The sequence below is a fragment of the Lutra lutra genome, chromosome 1, assembly GCF_902655055.1.
Source record: "Lutra lutra chromosome 1, mLutLut1.2, whole genome shotgun sequence".
In the NCBI taxonomy this organism is placed as follows: Eukaryota; Metazoa; Chordata; class Mammalia; order Carnivora; family Mustelidae; genus Lutra; species Lutra lutra.
The window spans coordinates 69,833,433-69,856,935 of NC_062278.1; the positions used below are offsets into that span (position 1 = coordinate 69,833,433).

Here is a 23,503-nt window from a genome sequence, read left to right on the forward strand (position 1 = left end):
CTCTTTCTATGAGGCTCTGTAAGAACGTTCCCTTGCATGGTAGAAAAGATAGTGAGGATTGTGATGGGGAAAAAGAAAAACAGAGTTGAGTCTCCCAGATGCCCAAGTGAAGCACAAGGACTCTATGAACTGGACACTGGAGAGTGACACAGTGGGAAAAACAAAGAGGTATTTGGCACCATCCAGAGGACTCTGTGTTTGGGACCCAGTTAAAAGATTTTCATATACACAGGACAAATCCTTATTTACTAACATTTGTAATACACCTAGTATGTACCTAGTGCTTTATACATAGTAACAACACAAGAGTGTTTCATCTTTCAGAAGATGAAGAAACTGAGGCTTTGGCTTTACATCACTTGGCAATGCTAATATGATAACCATTTATTTACAACCAGTAGTAAGTAGAGTAAGGTTCTGAACAGTGGCCATCGGAATCTCAATCTTCACAGACTTTTTCCACCAACCAATCTGTCTCAGTTTACTCTAAATGACATAGATTCAAAACACAGATGTAAAAGGATAGAGGGTTTAAGTGAATACTATAATGTTCCTACTTTTGATAGTAATGTAAATATACAAGAACAAACAGCTTATGAAATTATTCTCAAGTGTTTAATTAAAATCCATATAGCATTTAACATGTATAGATTTTTAAACTTTCAGTGACTCTTATATTTTAAAATCCTTCTGCACAACATTTTGAGGCTAACTTCATGCTAGATATCTACAAATGTACAATTTAACACAAAAATACATTCGGAGTCCATTCCAATGCAAGTTTAAAACACTTTAATTGCAGATAATGTAAAGATATTTAAAAAACAAAAACTACAAAATGAGCACATAAAAGTCTTCCCTTTTCAATTTTTAATAAAATACTGCTCTGTATAAGATCTAATGAAAAATTCCAGTTACTTATAAAATAGCTATGTGAGAAAAGAAATGAATTAAGGTATATATGTATGAATTATATTGTTTAAATGAATAGAATATTGAACATTTTGATTGATACAATACACTATTTATTACCCATATATCAAAATAGAGGAAAACCCTCAAAGAAGCAACTGGGTGCAGGCAAAAGAAAATTTAAGAGACCTGAGGCAACAAAACAACAAAAAAAACCAAACCCCAAAACAAAGGAAAGAGCCCCTTAGCTATAAAGGAAAAGGAGTAAAAGAACTTAAAGCAAACTGTGGACCAAATTCTCAGTCCTATTATTCATGAGAAACAGTATGAGAATTTGGTTTCAAATTACTAAAACATCTGTATGAACTTAATTATTTGGCCTAGGCAATTTAAAAGTATACCAATTGTTGAAATCAAAAGCAATGGGTGTACTGCTGGGAAAAAATTAATTTTTGCAGGTTTTACTATGTAAAACTATCTACTGGAAACCAGAGTCTCCATCACAAATTGCACTTGAGATGGCTGAATGCATTGATTGAGCAAGGCATAATTGCTGGTTCACTGACATACACACAAACACAAAAGCAGCTATAGATTGCTGATATTTTTAATTACTGAAACTATTTTACATGTGTTTTTTTTTCCCCCCCTCTTTCTGGGGGGAAAAAAAAAGATCAGCAATACCAGAGCTGTTAACTCAGTATGGTATGGTAATAGGGACACTTCCACATGCCTGCTGACTCACCACTATTGTCTGTCTGTTTCAACACAGTCTCTTACTGCTCCCTGGCGGAAGATGTAGAGGTCTGATGGAAATACAAACCAGGTCAGTTTGAAAGTATTCATTTCTGGAATTTTAAGCTTTATTCTGACTAGAAAAGGATGCTCCTGTGAAAAAGACTGTTCCATTGACGAAGCTTACAAAATATGCATAAAGAACACTACCAGTTTGAGTGCTATCACTATCTCTAGAAAAATGATAAAGGAACTTAAGTGATTTTTTTTTTTAAGTAGACAAAACTTGTCACAGTTATATCTCTCCAATAAATTAATTCTCCTCTATAGTAAAAACACAATTTGGAAGCAAGATGACCCTAAGAAACATAGCAAGCTTGAAAAGCTGGGAAATTGTAGACTGTTGCTTTAAAAAAGATACTCTGAAAAACGAGACAAAACACATTAGGCCTAACTTCAGTGGAGATCTGGACAGTATTATTCACCCTAAGGTAAAAATTAGACAACCACTACAAAAAAGTATGATTCATTAATACAAATAGAACAGATGAAAAGTGACTAAAAAAGCCCCTGCAACTTATCTGCTTCCTTGATCTGGAAAGATAGAATATAGTCTGAAAATGCAGTGATTGGAAGTATCTTATTTAATTGGTTTCTTTCTTCCAAGTCCTCCCTCACTGCTTCTCCCCTTAAATGAAGATTCTAGATTAGTTTGAAAATAACAGTCTAAAACCAAAGCAAATACCTGATCATAGGAAAGGAAAAACAACAAAAAGCCTGCATCAAGAGTTCTTCATCTCTCCTAATAGAAACAAAACTAAAACAAACCTTATCTTTTCAGTTTTAAAAGAACTCCTTATCCCTCTGAAAAGCAAGCAACATCTTAAACTGAAACCAAGGTACACTGACAGGCAAAATTAATGTCTCATGCAACTGACTCTCAGATGTTTAAGACCTTAGTCTACATGATGTTTAAATCAATTAATAGATTTTGTCCAATTATAAAACTAGGTGATGATCAGGCAATGCAGGCAATTGTAACAAGGAACAATGAAACTAGAAGAATCAATTTCAAAATTCACTTAATGCACTCAAAAAAAAAAAAAGAGAAATTAACTGAATAAGAATATTTAGTTACGTGGAACTAACTTGGTTATGTGGAAGCATGAAGCAATCTGGGGACTCTGCTCTTCTGTGCCCTATTGAGACCACAGCTTTCACAGAAAGTTTACAGCAGATTCAACAGTCAAATGGCATATTTCTAAACTTTGAGCTGATCTGAGTTTGCCCAATCCAAGAGGGAAAAATTGTAAGTTTCCCATACTATCAACGAATCCAGTCTCCTCAAGATTATCATGAGATAAAAACTCTGTTTTTATCTCTGTTCCTTATGTCCTGCACAGGGAGGCACAAGTCCTGCTGATCTCCTATTGATCTCATGCCCACATTTGGAATAGGTCTACAAAGGGAAAGGAAAAGATGAAGGCCTGACCACTAATCTCGTCATTATCAAGCTCTTTCCTATATTTTAATCTCTCTTCAATCTTGACCTTTAGAATACTATGTGTTTTTTTAAAAAGGGAGCAAGTACTAAAAAGAAAACACTTTTGCTGCCTATTCATGTAGAATTATCAGCTCACTTTGCTCAAACACTGGGGGAAATATCCTATGGGTCTGGTGGCAATATGCTTTTTGAAATTTTCTTGGAGTTTTCAGAAGATGGCACATGCTCCTTCCTTTGTACTCTAAAAAAGATGTGGGTTGTACGCTGTTTTTAGAGGGGCCACACAGCAGTGATGAGCGAGGCAATTCTTGAATGCTGGAGTTTGTACAGGTACATAAGAAAAAATATTACATACTTTCAAGTAGTTAAGAGGTTAACAGAACATTATTATCACAATTTAACTTTTTTGTATTGTATTCTCATAATACAGATTTCCTTTTAAAATAAAGAGAGAGTTTGTGGGACACTAAGGACAAACACAGAATTATTTGAGCTTCATTATTCAAGATCGCACTACAGATAAACATTCCCAACAAGGACATGCTGGGAACCAATGAACATCTGAATCTAGAAAATTAACAGAAAATAAAATCACAGAAACTCACATGACTATAATAAATGACAGATAATGAACACTTATCTCTTACACTAAAGGCACTACTAATATACAAATATCCTATTAACATTTCGAGAAACTCTGAAATCAGCAGTTAGAGAAAGAAATCCATTTAGTTCAATACCAGCACTTAAAAAAAAACAAACAGACTACTTTAGGACTCATGGCAGGGTTTTTAATGAGTTAAATGAAACTGGATATAATAATAAGTAGCTCCATATAAACATTATGGTTCCTACTTTTTAAAAAATTATGATAACTTACTTCCTTAAAAATATAAGCATATCACAAAAACTAAAGGATAAATATATATATGTGTGTGTGTACATATTTATATACATATATAAAAAAAACTCAGGTCCTGGTACCACTGAGAAATTTTCATAAATTCTAAAATGATTTCAACAGCCACAGCTTGAACAATACACACTTCACACATGACATGCAAGGACAAAATGCCAGAGTCACTGAGCAGTTCAGCATAAAGCTAAAAATATGGAAACAGAATGAGACAGGCGTTTGTCATGTAAATAAAGTACATCACAAACTGATTGTGCCTGTATTATAGCACACCTCAGAATTTTTTTAAAAATTAGAATTTCATCAATCTCAAGAAACACTACACATGGACCAACAAAGAAGCTCTCATATATGTTTAAGCAAGTAAAAAGCTATACAAAAGAATAACACAATTTCAACTAACAACATGATTAATATATTTTATTCTATTAGAAGATTAATTTGTAGTCATTGTACCCTGTAGATTTTGAAACTTAATTTTATTAGAAATTTCTAATGCTGGTTCTTGAGTAATCTAAAAAATTGTAATTACTTGCTCAAATCTAGATTGCTATTTATAGTTCTAAGCAGTTAAATGAAATACTCTGATCAGTATTCTAAAGTTGCTTTGGTACAAAATTTAGAATAAAGCAAAACTGGCAGCACCACAACACGTGTGATCATTTCACAGCAGGTCTAAAGGACCCTCAGAGACAACAAAATGTAAGTTAAAATACTTATAAATAAGAGCCATTCTCCTGACAAACCTGTCACATCATTAAAAAGAGAAATAAAATCCACATTCAGTAGATTGAGGCCCAATTTTCAAGCTCCATTTAATTATCCCTCAATAGTGTAAAAATTTTTTTTATTATTGCACTATGATGTCTAATTCATGGTTCAGTATACTTCTGTTGATGAGAGGCCAAGAGTTAGAGTGGTACACTTTAATGCTTAGTCCACTGATACTATTTTAATACAAGGTTTAATTTAGTTTTTCTTTTTTATAGCTTTACTGAGGTATAATTGATGTAAAACAAACTGCGCATGTTTAAGATGCACAATTTGATATAGCATGAAAAGTGCCTGACAAATTAAAACATTTTAACTGAAAGGAAATTTTTTAATCAAAATGTACTACTTTAAAATAGCACATTCTAATTTTTTATGAGACACAGATGTGGATTTCTAAAAAGGTGGGTGGAAAGGAAAGAAATTAATTTAATTCCAGGTACCAAATTTATTCAGAAGGTTTGGAAACGCCGAAATTGACAGCCAGTTTTCTTGATTTTCTTCTTGAAGAAGAGCTTGGTGTTGACTTGTGATGAGACATACTATGGCCTTGGGAGGCAGCTTCAACTTGAAAAGAAGACGCAGGCTGAGTATTCTGAGAGGACTTTAAGGAAGCGGATGAACTCTCCTGTGGAATCACTTTGGTGACACTGGAAGACCCTGGCTGGCTAGTCTGAAGTGGGGTAGCGTGAGAACTCTGGGCCTCCTTACTCTCCAAGTTCTTTTTATTTGCAACCCTTTTTTTAGTAACCTTTAAGGAATAAAAGTGTTGTTAATTATCAATGTACACAGGAAAAACTAGTGTCATAAACCATGTGGCTAATAGTTGTCAATCATGCTGACCTGTGACTTCCACTTACAGTCTACAAACCAGACTTAAGAAATTAAAGGAAATTTAAAAATTCTCCATAACTTAAATATAAAGAAAATTTTAAAATTCTCTATAAATTAAAAACAATTTATATTCCTGATTTTAAAATCACTTTGTGCTAGAAAAGGACATTACTTGTTGTAATTATTGTTATTTATTGGAACACAAACTCAAGAAAGCAGGGACCAGGTCAGACTGGTCACTGATGGTCATAATATATATTCTTAAAAAAAAAAAAATACATACATATATATTTTAAAAATAATCTCTACACTCAACGTGGGGCTTGAACTCATGACCCTGAGAGCAAGAATCGTATACTCTACTGACTGAGCCAGCCAGGCACCCTGAGCATGGGTCATTAATATATATTCTTAGGACCCGGACCAGTACTGGGCTTCTGATTGGCCTTTAATCAGTAATAATTTTTCTCAACAGTCCTTGAGCATTAGCAAATTACTCTCTTAAAATATAGCAATTCTCTTTTCAGATCTCACCTGTAGAGGTATGAACTGATTGTGCACACCACCTGGCATTCCCCCAGCCATTGGCATGGTCCCAGAATATGAAGGATGATGAAATGGTTTCCCAGGAACTGGCACTGGTGGTCCCCATGGCATGGAGCCAAAGAGGTGAGATGATGAAGGCATTATATTAGCTGTTAAAAATCATGGACAATTTCTTTTTTAGTAAAATGGTGTCATCAGAGTCCTGAAATCTAAGATCTCTTTCTGCTGCCCCCTTTATTTTGTTTTTGTTTTTTGTTTTTCATCTTGACAAAGGGCATACACTGAACTTGTAATCCATTTTGCTTACAACATTCCACCTCAGGAGCCCCTTATTTACATAAGTTAGCTTGTCATTATGCTGTCTGGCTTACAAAGGCCAAGAGTACCATATAGTTATATGAGCTTTAGGAATATTTGTAATACTATTTAATAAAAGGATCATGAAACTGTCCCTTGGGGGAGAAAAGTCAGGGCACAAAGAGAGAAATCTTAAGGATCTCACCTGTCCCCAATGCTAAGTTGCTTCCATAGTGATCCCAGCCTACAAAAAAACCAAAAAAGCTCAAGTCTTTAAATCTGATCACTTTCATTTGACATGCACAATCTTTCTTTTCCCTATTCTAGTATTCTTAATTAAAGGATTTTTAAAATTTACATTTTGTTTCTTACTAAATGTACACTGAACCGTGGTTTCCAGAACTGATTTCAAAACCAAGAGTTGGACTCTTAACCGAGTGAGCTGCCCATGTGCCCCAAACTTGTCATCGTTTAATGTAGTAGTTTCTAAATGCTGCACTGGTAGTGGCTGTGTAAGAATCCACCTGTGGAGCTTGTTATCAATACAGATTCCTGGGGTGCCTGAGTGGCTCAGTCAGCTGGGCATCTGACTCTTGATTTCAGCTCAGGTCATTATCTCAGGGTTGTGAGATCAAGCCCAAAGCTGGGCTCTGTGTTCAGTGTGGAGTCTGCTTGAGATTCTCTCTCCTTGTCCCTCTGCCCCTCCCCCAGTTGGCACATGTGCTCTCTTTCTTTAAAATAAATAAATAAACTCTTTAAAAAAATGACAAGTGGGACATTAGCACATCACCACTGAAAAAGATATGCACTGTGTTCAAAACTTCTTTTCAGAGAGATAAAAAGGCAGCCAAACCTGTAAGACAGTATAACTTAATAATTCAGCCACTTAAGAGACAGTATAGCTTAGTAATTCAGCCACTTAAGAAATTTTGGCATCAGGAAAAAAATCATATATTTTAGTGTTTTGAATTACACATGTACAACATCTAGGATGAAGACAACTTTTAATATGAAAAATGCTAAAAATATTCAGAAAATCAGGTCTTAGTACTACTAACTATAAGCAACTTTGGTGCCAGTCATAATGTTAACAAGATCTGTTTAAAAGATGCTATATTAATCTTCTGCAAGGATCAGTTCCACAATTTCCCCCTCAAAAAATAACTGTCCTAAATATGAAATACACTTTCCTCCACTTGTTTTCCACTGGGACTTTTAATACCAGAAAATAGAAATCTACAAAATAACTTAAAAATGTTAATCTGATGATTCAGTTTTTTTCTCCTGATTAACACTGAAATCTCTTGGCTTTTACTTATATCATGTATAATATGGTCCAATTGCATTGGACCATGGGAGAACACCTATTATGAGACCAAAAGATTTCCAAATATAACCTTAAAATTCTTGGAAGGTAGGAATACAGTATCATAAACATGATATACTAATGAACATAAGTATAATAATTAACACAAAAAAGGTAAAAATATCAAACTGTAAAATATCAATAAGTGGGAAAACAATCATTCTTTTTAGATAATACAACTCATAACCTACACATATTAATTATACTAAAGATTTATATATAGTTACTGGGTTCACTTTTGAAAGAGAAAAAGCTGTCAAATTAGATTTTGGAAGTCAGAGTGAACTTACTTCCTTGAGCTATATGAAAACATCAGATTTATTCAGTCACAAAAATTTTATGACTAAAGCATTGTTTATACAGTTGAAGAAATACCAGTCCAGTACAGTAACAAAACCATGGACTTTGGAGTTAGAAAGACTTGGGTATGAATGCTAGTTTTGCTACTCAGGAACTTACGTCCTTAAACAAATTACATTTTCTTAAAAAGTCAAAGTAGTATATATACATTGTAATAAAAATATTTTCAACATAATAGAGTAGATGATGCCAGGTTTAACTGTTTAAGCTGTTTATTTCTACCACTGTTCAATAATTTGCTTCTACTACTACTGATTTTTCAATGTTAGGCATTTTTAGGTCTACTGACTTCCTAGTAAGATAGATCAGAATTCAGGTTGATCAAAATCAAAATTATTTTATATCACTCCTTACTACTTGCTCTGTTTTTCCAATAAAAATATATCATTATGATTTATGATTTAAACAAATATATTTGTTTAAATATATAAGTGGGGTTTACAGTATGTGGTTCTGTAAATATTGTCATTGCAGAGCCAAGTAGGTACTCTGATTATGTTCTTTTCTTGCAAAACTTTTTATTGTTTTTTAAAAAATTTAATTATTTTTAAAGATTTTTTTAATTTGTCAGAGGGAGACAGAGAAAGAGAGATAGCAAGCACAAGCAGATGGAGAGGCAGGCAGAAGGAGAAGTAGGCTCCCCACTAAGCAGGGAGTCCAATGCAGGACTCAATCCCAGACCCTGGGATCATAACCTCAGCCAAAGACACACGCTTAACCAAGTGAGCCACCCAGGTGTCCCTATTCTTTAAAAAGTAATTATCTTCTTAAAACTTCTTACTCTTCTAACTCTTCTATGTACTTATCCTTGATGTTTTTCCAGATGCTGCCCATTTATCAGATAACTATCTTACCTTCTAAGACCTCCCTCTGCTCTTCCAATTGGGAAGAGTTACTTTCTAGACCTGCTGAGGAGCTGGCACATTGGGACTTCCATTCATTGCATTAGTATACTAGACCTCTTGTGGTGTAGTCTTATGGTTTTTCTTTAATTTTTTCTTTCCTTCTTTGTGTCTTCCTTTTTTCTTTCTCCTTTTCTTTCTGTCTCTCTTACAACTACTTTGTTTTGCTGGAACATATAATCAATCCTCTAGCTTCTTAAGGGTGCATAAGAAGGAGATTAGCATGTCTAAAAATGTTTTTATTCCACCTTGTCTTAGACTTATAGTTTGACTATACAAAGAAATCTAAGATAAAACTAATTCTGCCTCAGAATTTTGATGTATTCAATGCTTAGTGCTTCCCAGTTCTCTTCAGACAACCTCTTTATCATTTGGTATTCTCAATTTCAAGGCAATCTCTTTTTTCGTGGCCCTTTCAACCTAGAGCTGCATGTCCTTTAGTCCAGGAAACATTTTTATCTTATTTCTTTGATACTTTCTTCCTTTCCTACCTTTGTCTCTGGTTCTTTGTTCTGGAACTCCAATTAGACAGGTCCTGGATCTGTGTACTCTTCCTCTAAATCTCCATTCTTTCTGATTTTCCACTTTTTATCTTGTTCTTCCTGAGAGTTCTTTGGCTTTGCTAAGGCTTTATCTCTTGGAATTTAAAATTTCAACTTAACAATTTAGTTCTTATTCTCCAATTATTCTTTTTTTCCCCCTTACATTCTTGTTCTTATATTTTAGTTGCAATACTGTTTTATCTCTTTAAGAATATTAACCATAAGCTATCTTTGAAGTTTTACTTCCTACATTCTCTCTCTCTTTTAATGGTAGAGATTTTCCCCAAATGTTCCAGATCTCTCACAGTCTTGTATCTATTCATATTAAAGAGCACTAAAACTGTGATTAGAAGCAGTGTTTGTGTTAAGGGGCAACATGACTTGAGAGCTTCTCTCTAGAATAGCCCTAGAAAGATCCACTTCGTATTTGGTGGTGAGCCAGCCTTTTGGTATTTCTTCCAAAAGTCATTAGGTCTTTCCTTCGCAGTTCAATGAATTTCTGAAAAGAACCATCTCCTACTTCCTATATGAGCTATGGCTGGCTACAAACTGAGAACAGGATGGCAAAAAGGAAATTTACCTTAATATCAGTTTTCAGTCTTATATCTCTACTCTGTGCCTGGTGTCCCCATATCTAGGAAACCTTCTGGAGAACATACCTCCAATGCTCTGCCTGAAGAGGCAACTGCCTGTGTTGGGGAAGGATCTGAGGAGCAGTCCCATTCCTCCACATACAGACTTCGAAACAATCCTCCTCTTTTCAGCCCATGCCTCACTGGAAGCGCTGATAGCTTCTGACACTTCTAAGTTCTGAATCTCTTGGGATCTGTCAGGGATGAGCTACTCATCAACTAATTTGTATTATCTTCTACAGATATTTTAGTTTGTAACTTACTCATGCTCTGCTAAATTAGTTACTACTCCTTCAGTTGCTTTTCTTATCACAAACTCTTTTCAAATTTCTAATCTGCTGGTATTTCCTCTTTCATCTCTGTCCTTGTAGGTTTATACTTTTAAAATCACACTTACTATTCAGTTTCATGTAGTTTGGGCAAAGAGAAGGGAAAACTTGTTTAATTAGTATTATTAAATTTTCTAATGTTTGTGAGAAGACTAGGTATGTAGAGCTCCTAGAGTAATACCCGGCACACAGTAGGCTCAGAAATTTTGTAAACTCGAAATAAACAAATGATTAGTTTTAAAATGATAATTAGGATATGAAGAAGTCAACTGCCATTAGGAAAACGAGGTGATAAAAGACACGTTTAATGAGCTAAAGATTTAGAATGATAAAATTATAAAATGGTAGTCTCACAGAAATCCTGGACATAGTCTAGCATAAGTAAGAAAATAGGAGTTCCAAAGAAGTTACATGATTTTCTCAAAATCAGTTAATAAAAGAGTCTGGACAAAAATCCTGATTCCACAGTGACCCTTTCATTCCCTCCGAACATATGAAGACCCCAAATGGCTACAGAAAGCAGGAGCTATCTGCTCGATAACTGAGGTTCTACATTTGAAGGAAGAAGATAGAGAATATTAAGAGATACACAGTAAGCTTAAAAACTCCTTCATTCTTCACTTCCTTCATCATCAAGGGCAAGTTTCTTTCATATCTGCAGCTTCAAAGTCTTACCTGTTTTTTACTCCTTCCACTTCTGTTTTCTCTCCTCTTCCCCTACCTGTGCTTTGAAGTCTGACCTAAACCTGAATTCATCTGTTGGCAGCTACTGGGGAATAAGGGGCTGCCCAGAACAAAGAACAGTCCTACTATAGCCACACTAGAAGCTGTAAAAGGGAATAGTATTTCTACATGAATCTACAGGCTCTGGTTTCAGACTGACTTCTCCTAATTCCTTCTTACATTCCCTAGACATTTAAATAAATTTTTTGGTTTCTTCAAAATGATGCTTCTTAAAATAACTTTTTTAAAACAGTAACTCAGGGGTGCCTGGGTGGCTCAGTGGGTTAAAGCCTCTGCCTTCGGCTCAGGTCATGATCTCAGGGTCCTGGTTCAAGACCCTCATCAGGCTCTCTGCTCAGTGGGGAGCCTGCTTCCCTCTCTGCCTGCCTCACTGCCTGCTTGTGATCTCTGTCAAATAAATAAATAAAATCTTAAAAAAAATAAAAAAAAACAGTAACTCATTAACAAGTATTTATTTCATTTAATTAATTCATGAAAAGATTGCTTATTTATTTATTTATTTATTTGACAGAAAAACACACACACACACAGAGCTGGAGGAATGGGAGGAGGAGAAGCAGGCTTCCTGATGAGCAGGGAGCCAGATGTGGGGCTCAATCCCAGGACCCCAGGATCATGACCTGAGCTGAAGGCAGATGCTTAATGACTGAGCCACCTGGGTGCCCCTTTATTTTATTATTTTTTGAAGATTTTATTTATGTGAGATAGAGTGAGTGAGAGAGAGAGCACGAGGTGGGGGGCAGAAGGAGAGTGAGAAGCAGACTCCCCACTAAGCAAGGAACCTGATGAGGACTCGATCCCAGAACTCTGGGATCATGACCTGAGGCAAAGGCAGACACTTAACTGACTGAGCCACCCAGTTGCCCCAATAACAAATATTTAGAGGAACCAAATATCTTACCAGTAGGTTGAGGAAAAACTGGAGGAATGGTTCCGGGTGGTACAGCAGGAGGATAATTTGGAAATATTGGTGGAGGCAAAGGGAAATTCACTCCTAAGGAGCCCTATGGAAGTATTTAAAAGTTAGAAGACAATGCAACAAAAACATCTATAGAGATTAATTAAAAGTTTAGTAGAGAAGTCATGATCAATTCTTACCAATTGTTGTAAAGCAAAAAGTGCGGCTTTTTCCTTGGCTTCATTTTCAGAATGGCACTGTGGCCCATGTACCAGTAAGCCATTAGATAATTTTACCTGGCAAACTGTCATTGTCTAAAGAAGAGAATATGAAATGTCTATAAAGTTAACTGTCTAGGATATTGGCTTCCTCCCCCCACGCTTAGTCTAAACAAGCAGAATAATTTCATGTGACATCCTGTAAAAAAGAATTCAAAAATTCAAAAGGGCAATCAATTTAGTTTTGGGTTGCCCTACTAAACCTTAGAATCATTTCCTAATCTTGCAATGTTTATAAAATAAAATGCTCTTTAAGCTAGCTGAAGGATCAAGAATCCTAATGCAAATGAAAGCCAATAAAATTTTTTCTTTATACCAAGGGTTAGGAAACTAGGCCTTTTACTTGTTTTTGTAAATAAGGTTTGTTTCAGTTTTTGTTTTTTTTTGCAATACAGTCAAGTCCTTTCATGTATTGCCTATGTCTGTTTTCATACTATAACAGCCCAGCTGAGTAGGTGTGACAGAGACCATGAAGCCTAAAATATTTACTATCTGGCCCTTGAAAAAAAAATTTGCTGACTCCTGCTTTACACCTTCCTCCAAATAGCAGATATTTCATTAATATGAATTAACTGTCAAAATCTAAAAGACTTAGTGGTAATGACCAATTTCATGTTCACATTTTAAGGTATATAACTCTCTATTATACATTTTTTCTTTTACAAAAAAACTTTTTAAAAAATTCTACTTATTTTTATGTAATAATATTAATTTTTTTTAAAAGATTTTATTTATTTGACAGAGAGAGAGAGAGATTACAAGTAGGCAGAGAGACAGGCAGAGAGAGAGGAGGAAGCAGGCTCCCCGCTGAGCAGAGAACCCAACACGGGGCTTGATCCCAGGACCCCGGGATCATGACCTGAGCCGAAGGCAGAGGCTTTAACCCACTGAGCCACCCAGGCGCCCCATAATAATATTAGTTTAAGATTGTTTTGTTTTAGGTGAGAATGTATTAAGAACTTGGATAAAAAGAAGATAAAACAAACTTTCCCATAGTAAGTGGTTCTCAAGGTGCAGTCAGGGCAGCCTGGGGGTCCCTGAAACTCTTTCAGGAGGTCCTTGAAGTCAAAACTATTTTCATAATAATATTAAGGTGCTATTTGCCTTTTCCACTCTTAGTTTCTCACAAGTATACAGAAGACAGAAAATCCACTGGAATAGCTTTAAATTCTACACTGCAACTAACTTCTAAGAAAATACCACATTTAAATGTAGTATCAAAAAAATATCCATTATGGGGCGCCTGGGTGGCTCAGTGGTTTAAGCCTCTGCCTTCAGCTCGGGTCATGATATCAGGATCCTGGGATCAAGCCCCACATCTGGCTCTCTGCTCAGCGGGGAGCCTGCTTTCCTCTCTCTCTCTGCCTACTTGTGATCTCTGTCTGTCAAATAAATAAATAAAATCTTAAAAAAAATATCCATTATCTGAAAAAGTTATTAAAATTCTTTCCCTTTCTCTATCAATCTGTCTGGGGCCAGATTTTCTTCAGGTATTTCAACCAAAACGTAACACAAGAGATTGATATTAAGAAGCGGATATGAGAATCCAGCTTCTTCCATTAAGCTAGAGATGGAAAAGACTTGCAAAAATGTAGAGCAGTGCTATTCTTCCCACTAAGTTTTTGAAAAGTTATTTTTAATAAATATTTTTAATTTTTTTCAATTTCAGTTTCTAATAGAGTTAATAAGAACATAACCCAAGTAAACAAAAACTTTGGCAGGACCTCAAAAAAAAAAAAAAACAGTGGGAGTTTATGAAGCCAAAAGTTTGAAAGCTGTTCCTGTAGACAGAGATCCCTGGCTCTATCAATCTGTCCGGGCTATGTGCTGCCCAGGTTTCCTCTTTGTCAGCATCTCTGTGGGCTCTGGCATAAATGTGAGTGAGCCATAGTGGGAAGTATAAATCTATGCTGCTCATAAAGTAAAAGAAAAAATCAGCTCCATTATATTATTTTTGCCAAAGATTTTCAGTCAGTTTATTTAAGTTCAATGTTAAATAAGTTACATAAATGCAACAGTAGTATACTGTACCTGTGGCGTTCTAAGAAAGGAGAAATCTGGTTGTGGCATTCCAATAAGGGAACAAATTCGAGAAAGTTCAGTTACTGGTGTGGACACAGGAGGGATATGGCTGGGAGCAGGCCAACACACATGGTCCATAGACTGAACATTATGGTATTCGCTAGTACTGTGAGGCTTATTCATGTAAGATGCTACCAAAAAACAGAAAAGGATATATGTACAGATATTAAACTATATATTGAGCTCTGCAATTATTATAGAGTTTTATAGATAGCAAGCAGAAAATTGTTAAAAGATGAAAAAAGCAAATTATTTAGTATTGTCTAAAATTACCAAGAATTCAATAGAGATTTTTAGATGATTATAACTGATTAATGATACATGACTAAGATAAAGATTTTAAAATATGGTAAGTAGCTGACTACAAAAACCTGAAATCTTGAGAGAAACATATAGATATGTTTGAGCAAAGCTATGTTTGAATAAGCAGTTTTCTTGAGCTGATTTACAATTAAATCTTAAGTTTTGAGGGGCACCTAGGTGGCTCAGTGGGTGAATCCTCTGCCTTCAGCTCAGGTCATGATCTCAGGATCCTGGGATGGAGCCCCGCATCAGGCTCTCTGCTCAGTGGGGAGTCTGCTTCCCCTTCTCTCTCTGCCTGCCTCTCTGCCTACTTGTGATCTTTGTCTGTCAAATAAATAAATAAAATCTTAAAAAAATTTTTTTTAAGTTTTGAGGCTTTGGCTTCAGTCTTACTTGTCAAAATTCCATCTTACGTTCTGTGACACATGAATAAACGGTTTGGTTGCTCCCAAATGATGCTGCTTAGAAGTTTTTTCTAAAAGTAACCCTTTTAAAAAGTGCTTTTATAGAAGATGATTAAAACATTCTGAAAGTTCACATTCTTTATGATCAATAAACTGCCTAATAGAACAAGAGCATATCCCAGTGAAGAATGAAACTAAACCTCTTATTATTACAGATTAAAAAAAGGTTAAGTGGCTTGCCCAAAGTCACAGAACTTATTAACTCTGTATTTTGGGCTGGATTCTGAGCTTTTGACTCTAAGAGATAAGATATTCTTCACTATTCTGAAATAAAGTTGAATTGTTTTGACAGTAGAACCATCTTTTTCCAGTTTTGTTTTAAAATTTTATTTTGTTCTGGGGCGCCTGGGTGGCTCAGTGGGTTGGGGCCTCTGCCTTCGGCTCGGGTCATGATCCCGGGGTCCTGGGATCGAGCCCTGCGTCGGGCTCTCTACTTGGCGGGGAGCCTGCTTCCTCCTCTCTCTCTGCCTGCCTCTCTGCCTACCTGTGATCTCTCTCAAATAAATAAAATCTTAAAAAAAAAATTTATTTTGTTCTACTTTAAGAGCATGTGTGTCACCATGATAGTTTCCTAATAGTTATTGGAATTTTAAATTAATCATTTATTCTTATATTCACTAGAATAGAAGATAAATGAAGCTAGGCTCTGATTTTGTTCCAGATTTTGATCCTTAATGAACTCAGATCTATTTCAAAATTTTTTTACCTCTAGAAACTTCTGTCCCCACTTACTTTTATATTAGTCATTCTTCCTAGGAGGCTTCTGTAGATAATTTACAGAGGCTAATACTAAAGTACAGGGGACACAGACAGTAGGAGCAATGATGGATGTGTATTAAAATCTGGGTATATACCAGATGGTATACTATAGGCTTCACAGTTATAAGATAAGTACCTACTTTCCAATGTCTACATTCAGTCTTTTTTTTTTTTTTTTTTTTTTTTTTTTTTTAAGAGAGGGAGAGAGAAAGAGAGGTTGGGGTAGAGGGTAAGGGAGAAAGAGAATCCCAAGCAGGCTCCAGGCCCAGCACGGAGCTTGATGCAGGGCTTGATCCCACAATCCAGAGATAATGACCTGAGCCAAATCAAGAGTTGGACGCTTAACTGAATGAGCCATCGAGGCACCCCTCTACTAATTTCTTTTTTAAAAGATTTTATTTATTTATTAGACAGACAGATCACAAGTAGGCAGAGAGGCAGGCAGAGAGAGGAAGGGAAGCAGGCTCCCCGCTGAGCAGAGAGTCCGATGCGGGGCTCGATCCCAGGACCCTGGGATCATGACCTGAGCTGAAGGCAGAGGCTTTAACCCACTGAGCCACGCAGGTGTCCCATCTATTAATTATTTTTAATTGATTTTATCACTTTTTCTATTTTTATGTCAGTCAACCTATTGTAACATAGTACTAATATCAATTATTGGTACCTATAATAAGCCAGACACAGTGCTAACTGCTTTATATGTATCATATGATTATCACAAGTCATTTGCAATGTTATTCTGATTTTGTAAATAGAAAAAAAATCTTAAAATCTTAAAATCTTAGTAAAGTGAAATAACATACTTAAGTTACATAATTGTTTTTAAATTACTGAGAAAAAAAATCTAGAATCTAAAAACTTTTCTATGTTTGGGTACTACAGAATGAATATCTGTAATAGCACAATTTAAGTAATCCTAAGACAGAGACTACAGATCTAATGGTTACATAGTTATATTATTATTTAATAACACAAGCATAAAAATTATACTCTTATTTGTTACTCTTACTTATACTCTTTTAAAAATATAGTTTTAACCCACTGAGCCACCCAGCACATGACAAAAATACCACAAATTAACTGAAGTTTTGAAATGATATTGGTTATTAGTAACAGTACTTAGTTTAGTTTACATACTTAATTTCTTATTTTGTTTAGCCTGGGAGGAAGGTCCATATTCATCTCTTCTATTAGAGGAAACATTGACTTCATTACCAAACTGCTTCGTTTCATTTTTATGGTCCACAGCATCAGAGCCATCAATTTTTAGTATTTCTTTAAGCATCCGAGTTCCCTTCTGTTTTGAAAATAATTGGTACAGAGATGGTGGGGGTAGATGGACAAAAGTTAACATTAGAATTACAGAATTTATTAACCCTTCTTTTAAAGAGTTCCATTATTAAAAATTAAGATGGTAACTACAGATAGGGAGTTAAGCAAAATCAACAATCTAGAGTTGAAAAAAAATAACCACATTTTCTACCACAGAAAACAATACTTAATCCTTCTGCTTAACCTGACCAAACTGCCTGGTAGCAATGTTTGAAAAGCAAGGGAGCTACATGGTTTAAAGAGGAAAACAAACAATCAAACAAACAAATAGATAATTGTGCAGGGCAGCCTGGTTTTCCTAAAAAAATGTCAATATGATGCAACACTCCAGTACACAGGAGACCAAACTGTTTTAAGAGTTACACGGGGTAGGTATGCAGAGGCCACAACAGTGAAGTTACTACAGTATGAAAGCTCCTACAAAATACGAACCATAGCAAATGACTGTGGTGACAAAAGTTCTTCACTTGGAGGCTCTTCATGATGAGATGATTGTACTTCATTTTCTTTGGAGATATTCAAGGATGCTAAAAAGTTCTCAATTCTAGGATTTGGCTAAAAGAAGAAATATTTTGTGCATGAAGAAAGATGAAAGTAGAAGGACATGGAAAAAGTTAAGAATTTTAGGTACAAAAATGATAGGATAATTTCCACTCAATCATCTTCCCAGGAGCCAAAGTTCGGGAAGAGAAATTGAATGAATGGTTTTTTACCTTATCAATAGCGTTTGGGTAACCAGTCACAACCTTTTGGTTTTCTGAGACTTCTGCACTTTCATTTCTCTTCAATAGCTTAATATTACATTTGGCAGGCCGTCCAAACATCTATAAAAGAGTAAGAATGAGCTTTTTGTGCAAATATAATAATAAAATAACTGTCACTTAATAGTGTTCTAAATAAATTGCTGCAAAATTTTTATGTGTCATTTTCTTTTCTATCATAAGGGGACCTGTAAACTTGGATGAGAAAAAAAACTTAGACCTTTATCTTCATTAACTTCTAAATGAATTTAGAAGTTTTTCTTCAATTATGAATGTAGGGAATAAGGTGATTCTAATTGTATCTCAATATAATTAATTTTCTTTCAAATCTTATGTATTTTATTTTAGCATTAAAAACATTATTCTGAGAAAGAATCCATAAAAAAGTTTATAAATCCCTCTCTAGAAGAAAGGAAATTACAGCTAAGAGTTTCAGAAAAAGAAGGCTTTAAAAGTCAACCATTTACTGGGTTCCATTATTAATGGGTTCCATTTACTGAGAACCTGTTATGTGCCAAATATACTGCTAAGATGTCTTTAATAAATTTGATAAATTATTAGCTTATAAGGGATCTAATTTTTAAAAACTTTTTATTAAAATAATACACATATAGAAAGTACATATATCATTAGTGTCCCTGAATGTTTTTAGAGTAAATATTTGTTAATCTTTGATTGTAAAATGTGTATATTCTCCTTATCGATCAGCAGAGACTATATAAAATAAAACATAAATGATCTCAGCTTCCTCCCACCAAGCTACTCCACAGAATTAACTATTAACTTTGCTAAGTTGATTCAAATGATTCACTGAATACATGCACATATTTTTACACATTTTATACATATATTCATGTATGTAGGTATGTTCATATGTATGTAGGTACGTATGTATATATAGACTACATACAAGGAGTGAGATGAGTGATCTATTTTTACTCCATTTTAAAGATGAAGATAGTTGGGCGCCTGGGAGGCTCAGTGGGTTAAGCCGCTGCCTTCGGCTCAGGTCATGATCTCAGGGTCCTGGGATCGAGTCCCGAATCGGGTTCTCTGCTCAGCAGGGAGCCTGCTTCCCCCTCTCTCTCTGCCTGCTTCTCTACTTGTGATCTCTGTCAAATAAATAAATAAAATCTTAAAAAAAAAAAAAGATGAAGATAGTTGAGGATGTGAGAGATACAGTGAATTGCTCAAGGCCACCCAACTTTTAAATATATATGTATGTATATATTTGCGTGCGTGTATATGTGTGTGTATATAAATATCTCTAGTCCCAAATCCTGACTCTAGCTGTGTAACCTCCCATTCCAAGTGACAGGCAGTTGCTATACTTCAGCAATCTTTTTGTCATACACCTTAATGGATTAGGGCTGCAAAATTCAGATGCCACAGAGCTACCAATGGTAACAAAAAGGTGGCTACTAGAAATTTGATTTAAGAAAGCTTACCTGTTTATTTGACATTTTTTGTAGCCGAGTCTCAGTTTTAGGACTTTTACACTCTTCTTTAACTAGGAACAAGAAAATAGGAATTTTGGTAAGTGAAAAATATTGCTACAAACCAGTTAAATTTACCAAATATTTGCCACGGCAAGGCACACTGTGTTGCTGTGCTGAAAATTCACAGAATTCTAAGAGGACAAAGGCCCTCATCTTGAAAAACTTGTAGAAGAGCAGAAGAGATACTCACAGATATAAGGGAAAAGGAAAGGTGACATGTAATTGAGTCTCCAAGAACATAAATTTGCAAAGGGCAGAGTAGAAGGCTAAGCATTCCAGGCAAAGGAAATAACAGGAGAAAAGAAATGGAAGCAAAAAACAAGGAATTTATTATTATTATTTTTAAAAGATTTTATTTATTTGAGAGAGAATGAGTGAGAGAGAGCATGAGAGAGGAGAAGGTCAGAGGGAGAAGCGGACTCCCCAAGGAGCTGGGAGCCCGATGCGGGACTTGATCCTGGAAGTCCGGGATCATGACCTGAGCCGAAGGCAGTCGCTCAACCAACTGAGCCACGCAGGCGCCCACAAGGAATTTATTTATGGAACTCTTAGACTAGTTTTGTTGGAGGTCAAGGAGTATCACAGAGCTAATGTGATGGGAAACGGGCAACCAATCACAGAAAGGTTTTGAGTAGCAGTGATCTGATCAGAACTGTGCTTTAGGGAGATTAAAATATGGCAGTAGCTTATCAAATAGATAGGAGAGTAAGAGAAAAACTAGGAAGTTATGTTAGTATTCCCGTTAAGAGGAAAGAGGGAAAATGGTAGGGAAAAATGAAAAGGACATATTAGAAGAGGAAGGAAAAGGGGTGCCTGGATGGCTCAGTCAGTTAAACATCCTGGGATTGAACCCTGCACTGGGCTCCCTCCTCGGCAGGGAGCCTCTTCTCCCTGCCCTGTTCCCTCTACTTGTGTTCTCTCTGTCAAATAAATAAATAAAATCTTAAAAAAAAAAGGAAGAGGAAGGAAGAAAGGAAAAAAAGGAGGAAGGAACAAAGGAGGAAAGAGAGGGTGAGAAAAGAAGCAGGGAGAAGGTATGGGAAGAAGGTAGGGATGGGATGAAGAGAGAAGGGAAGAAATGAACAAAGATAGGAAGATAGTGAACAGAAGAGGCGACATAAAAAGGGTAGGGGAGGAGAGGAAAGGGAGGTAAGGGAAGTAAGGGAGAAAGGAAGGAAGTAATCTTACAAAAAGAAGGAAATAAAAAAGCAAGTTTACATATACTGACTTTAAGCGTTTGTTGAGACACACACACCAAAACTAAATTGGAATTCCAAACAATGTAGTTTATTACATACATTCATGTAAATAATAATTTGAAGAAAAATAGCAACATATTTCAATTAAATATAAAATCTTTAAGCGATATTTATCAGACTTGTAAGGACATTAATCTATAGGTAACTTAAAATGTAAAAGAAACAAAAATAACAGATATTCATGCAAAAAATAGTTCAGCAGTTATCAAACTGAACCAAAGTTATAAAACCACATATTTTTCTTGGAAACAGCTTTTTAGAAAAATATTTTAAAAGACCATTCTTGGCGCACCTGGGTACCCAGGCTCAGTTGCTTGAGCATCTGACTCCTTGTTTTGGCTCAGGCCATGATCTCGTGGTCATGGGATCATGGGATTGAGCCCTGAGTGGTGGTCGGGTCTCTGCTTAGTGGGGAGTCTGCTTCTCTCCCTCTGCCCCTTCCCCCACTCATGCTCGCTCTCTCTCTCTCTCTCTCTCAAATAAATAAATCTTAAAAAAAGAGACCATTCTTATACTATATTATATATACATAAAATACATGCATGTATAAAATATAATAAATTAGACTCAGGATACTGCATGAGATATTTCCTCTGCTAGAATGCTCTTCAGCAAATGTTTTACATAGCTTATCCCTTTATTTGGGTCTCTGCTCAAATGTTTTATCCTCAGAGAGGCATTCATTCTGTGACTACTCTATAAAATACCATCCCTACCTATACTTTTAATCTGCTTTATTTTTCATCATAGCACTTATCATTACTACACATTATGGAATTTATTGAATAGGGTTTTTTGGCGGGGGGGGGGGGGGGGGGGGGGGCTATTGTTTTGCCTATTATCAGTTTCCACCTAAAAATGTAAAGTCCATTAGTCTGGAAGACTTGTCTGTCTGGTTCACTCATATATCCCTACCACCTAAAATAGTACCTTGTACATATAGCTCAATAAACAGCAGCTGAATAAATAAATGAATGAATAACAAATGAAATGAAAAGGAAGAATGAAATGAAATGAAAAACAAATGAAAAACAAAATCATACTTTGAACTTAAAGAGTAATTTGCAATAATTTGGGAATATTTTGATCAAGAGAGAGAAAAACTAACTGCAAGATGAAGATTCTCATCTCTGTATCTGCATTCCCCACTGTGCCTGAAACATAGTAAGCACTACTGAAGGACTGAAATAAAAATCTATATATTATGTAAGAGAATATTAACAAAATATACATATTTTAAATAAAAAATTATAACATAGGTTAGAGTAATTTAATAGGCAAGTGTTTACACACAAAAAAGTAACTGGATTATGCTGAATAAAATTTATTTCAAAAAGTAGTGAGGGGACATCAGCCAAAAAGTCAGAGTAAGGACCTTTAAAAATTCTGTGCTCCATCCCCTGGGGATAAAAATATATTATATGTTTATAAAAAATAAAATTAAAAAAAAAATTCTGTGCTCCATAAAAGCAACAAGAAAATGGGCATAAGGTTGGGGGAACAAGGTGGAGGGTATTAGGGAGGGCACGTATTGCATGGAGCACTGGGTGTGGTGCAAAAACAATGAATACTGCTACGCTGAAAAGAAATTAAAAAAAAATGGGGGAACAAAAAAGAAAATGGGCATAAATTACTTGAATCCAAATTTTTAGAGTTACGGAAATTAATCAAAGGCCCATAACAATCTGAGGGATATTTACTCCAGAAAAAAGACTGACTCTTCCAATGGTGAGCTTTATGGCTGAACCTGCCCTAGTCTCAATCCCTACTCTACAACTCTAAGTAGCCTTAAAAAATAGCAGCCAGCAGTTTTTGGTGAAACCAATAACCTGGCAGCTACCAGAGACCAGAATGAGCCTGAGCTCTTCCAAAATATTATTCCCCACATTCTGTAAGGTCAGTATTACCATGATTTCACAATCAAAGATATCACAAGAAAAGGAAATGGCAAATATCCTCTATGTATATAAATGCTAAAATAAAATCCTCAACAAAATACTAGCAAATTAAATCCTGTAGTATATAAAAAAGATTAAACTCCTAGACAAAGTAGGATTTATTCCAAGAAGGCAAAGTTGGTTCAACATATAAAAGACAATCAATGGAATCTACCATATTAATTAAGCACAGAGATAGCAACTGACAAAAATCTAATATTCCTTCAAGAGGGAGCAAAACCAACAACCTAAGAACAGAAAGGAACTTCCTCATCTAATAAAGGGCGTTTACCAAAACCCATAGCTAATATTAGACTTAATGCTGACAGATTGAAAGCTTACTCCTAAGATCAAGACAATTAAGGGTGTTCATTCCTAATACTTCTATTCACCACTGCATTGGTGGTTTTAGCTACAGCAATTAGGCAAGAAAAAGAAATACAAGAAATCATATAAAAAGAAGTAACACTATCTCTATTTGCCAAAGCCACAAAAAATTAGGGCTAATAAACAAGTTCAGCAAGGTAGCAGGATATAAAAT

The 23,503-nt window shown here is 35.4% G+C and overlaps 1 protein-coding gene across 3 annotated transcripts in view; it reads right to left on the reverse strand.

Moving 5' to 3' along the window:
- Positions 1-593: 593 nt before the first annotated feature.
- Positions 594-23,503, reverse strand: part of XRN1 (5'-3' exoribonuclease 1) — a 109,470-nt gene continuing 86,560 nt past the window's right edge. For 2 of the 3 annotated variants that reach the window (XM_047726782.1, XM_047726800.1), the window contains 10 exons: positions 19,716-19,777; positions 18,220-18,330; positions 17,939-18,061; positions 17,312-17,471; positions 14,598-14,779; positions 12,489-12,602; positions 12,292-12,394; positions 6,721-6,759; positions 6,207-6,367; positions 594-5,589 (listed from right to left, as the gene is read on the reverse strand). In XM_047726782.1, coding sequence (XP_047582738.1) covers positions 5,287-5,589; positions 6,207-6,367; positions 6,721-6,759; positions 12,292-12,394; positions 12,489-12,602; positions 14,598-14,779; positions 17,312-17,471; positions 17,939-18,061; positions 18,220-18,330; positions 19,716-19,777 — 1,358 coding nt within the window. In that variant the 3' untranslated portion in view covers positions 594-5,286. The remainder of the gene's footprint in view (positions 5,590-6,206; positions 6,368-6,720; positions 6,760-12,291; positions 12,395-12,488; positions 12,603-14,597; positions 14,780-17,311; positions 17,472-17,938; positions 18,062-18,219; positions 18,331-19,715; positions 19,778-23,503) is intronic. The other variant, XM_047726791.1, reaches the window with a different exon arrangement.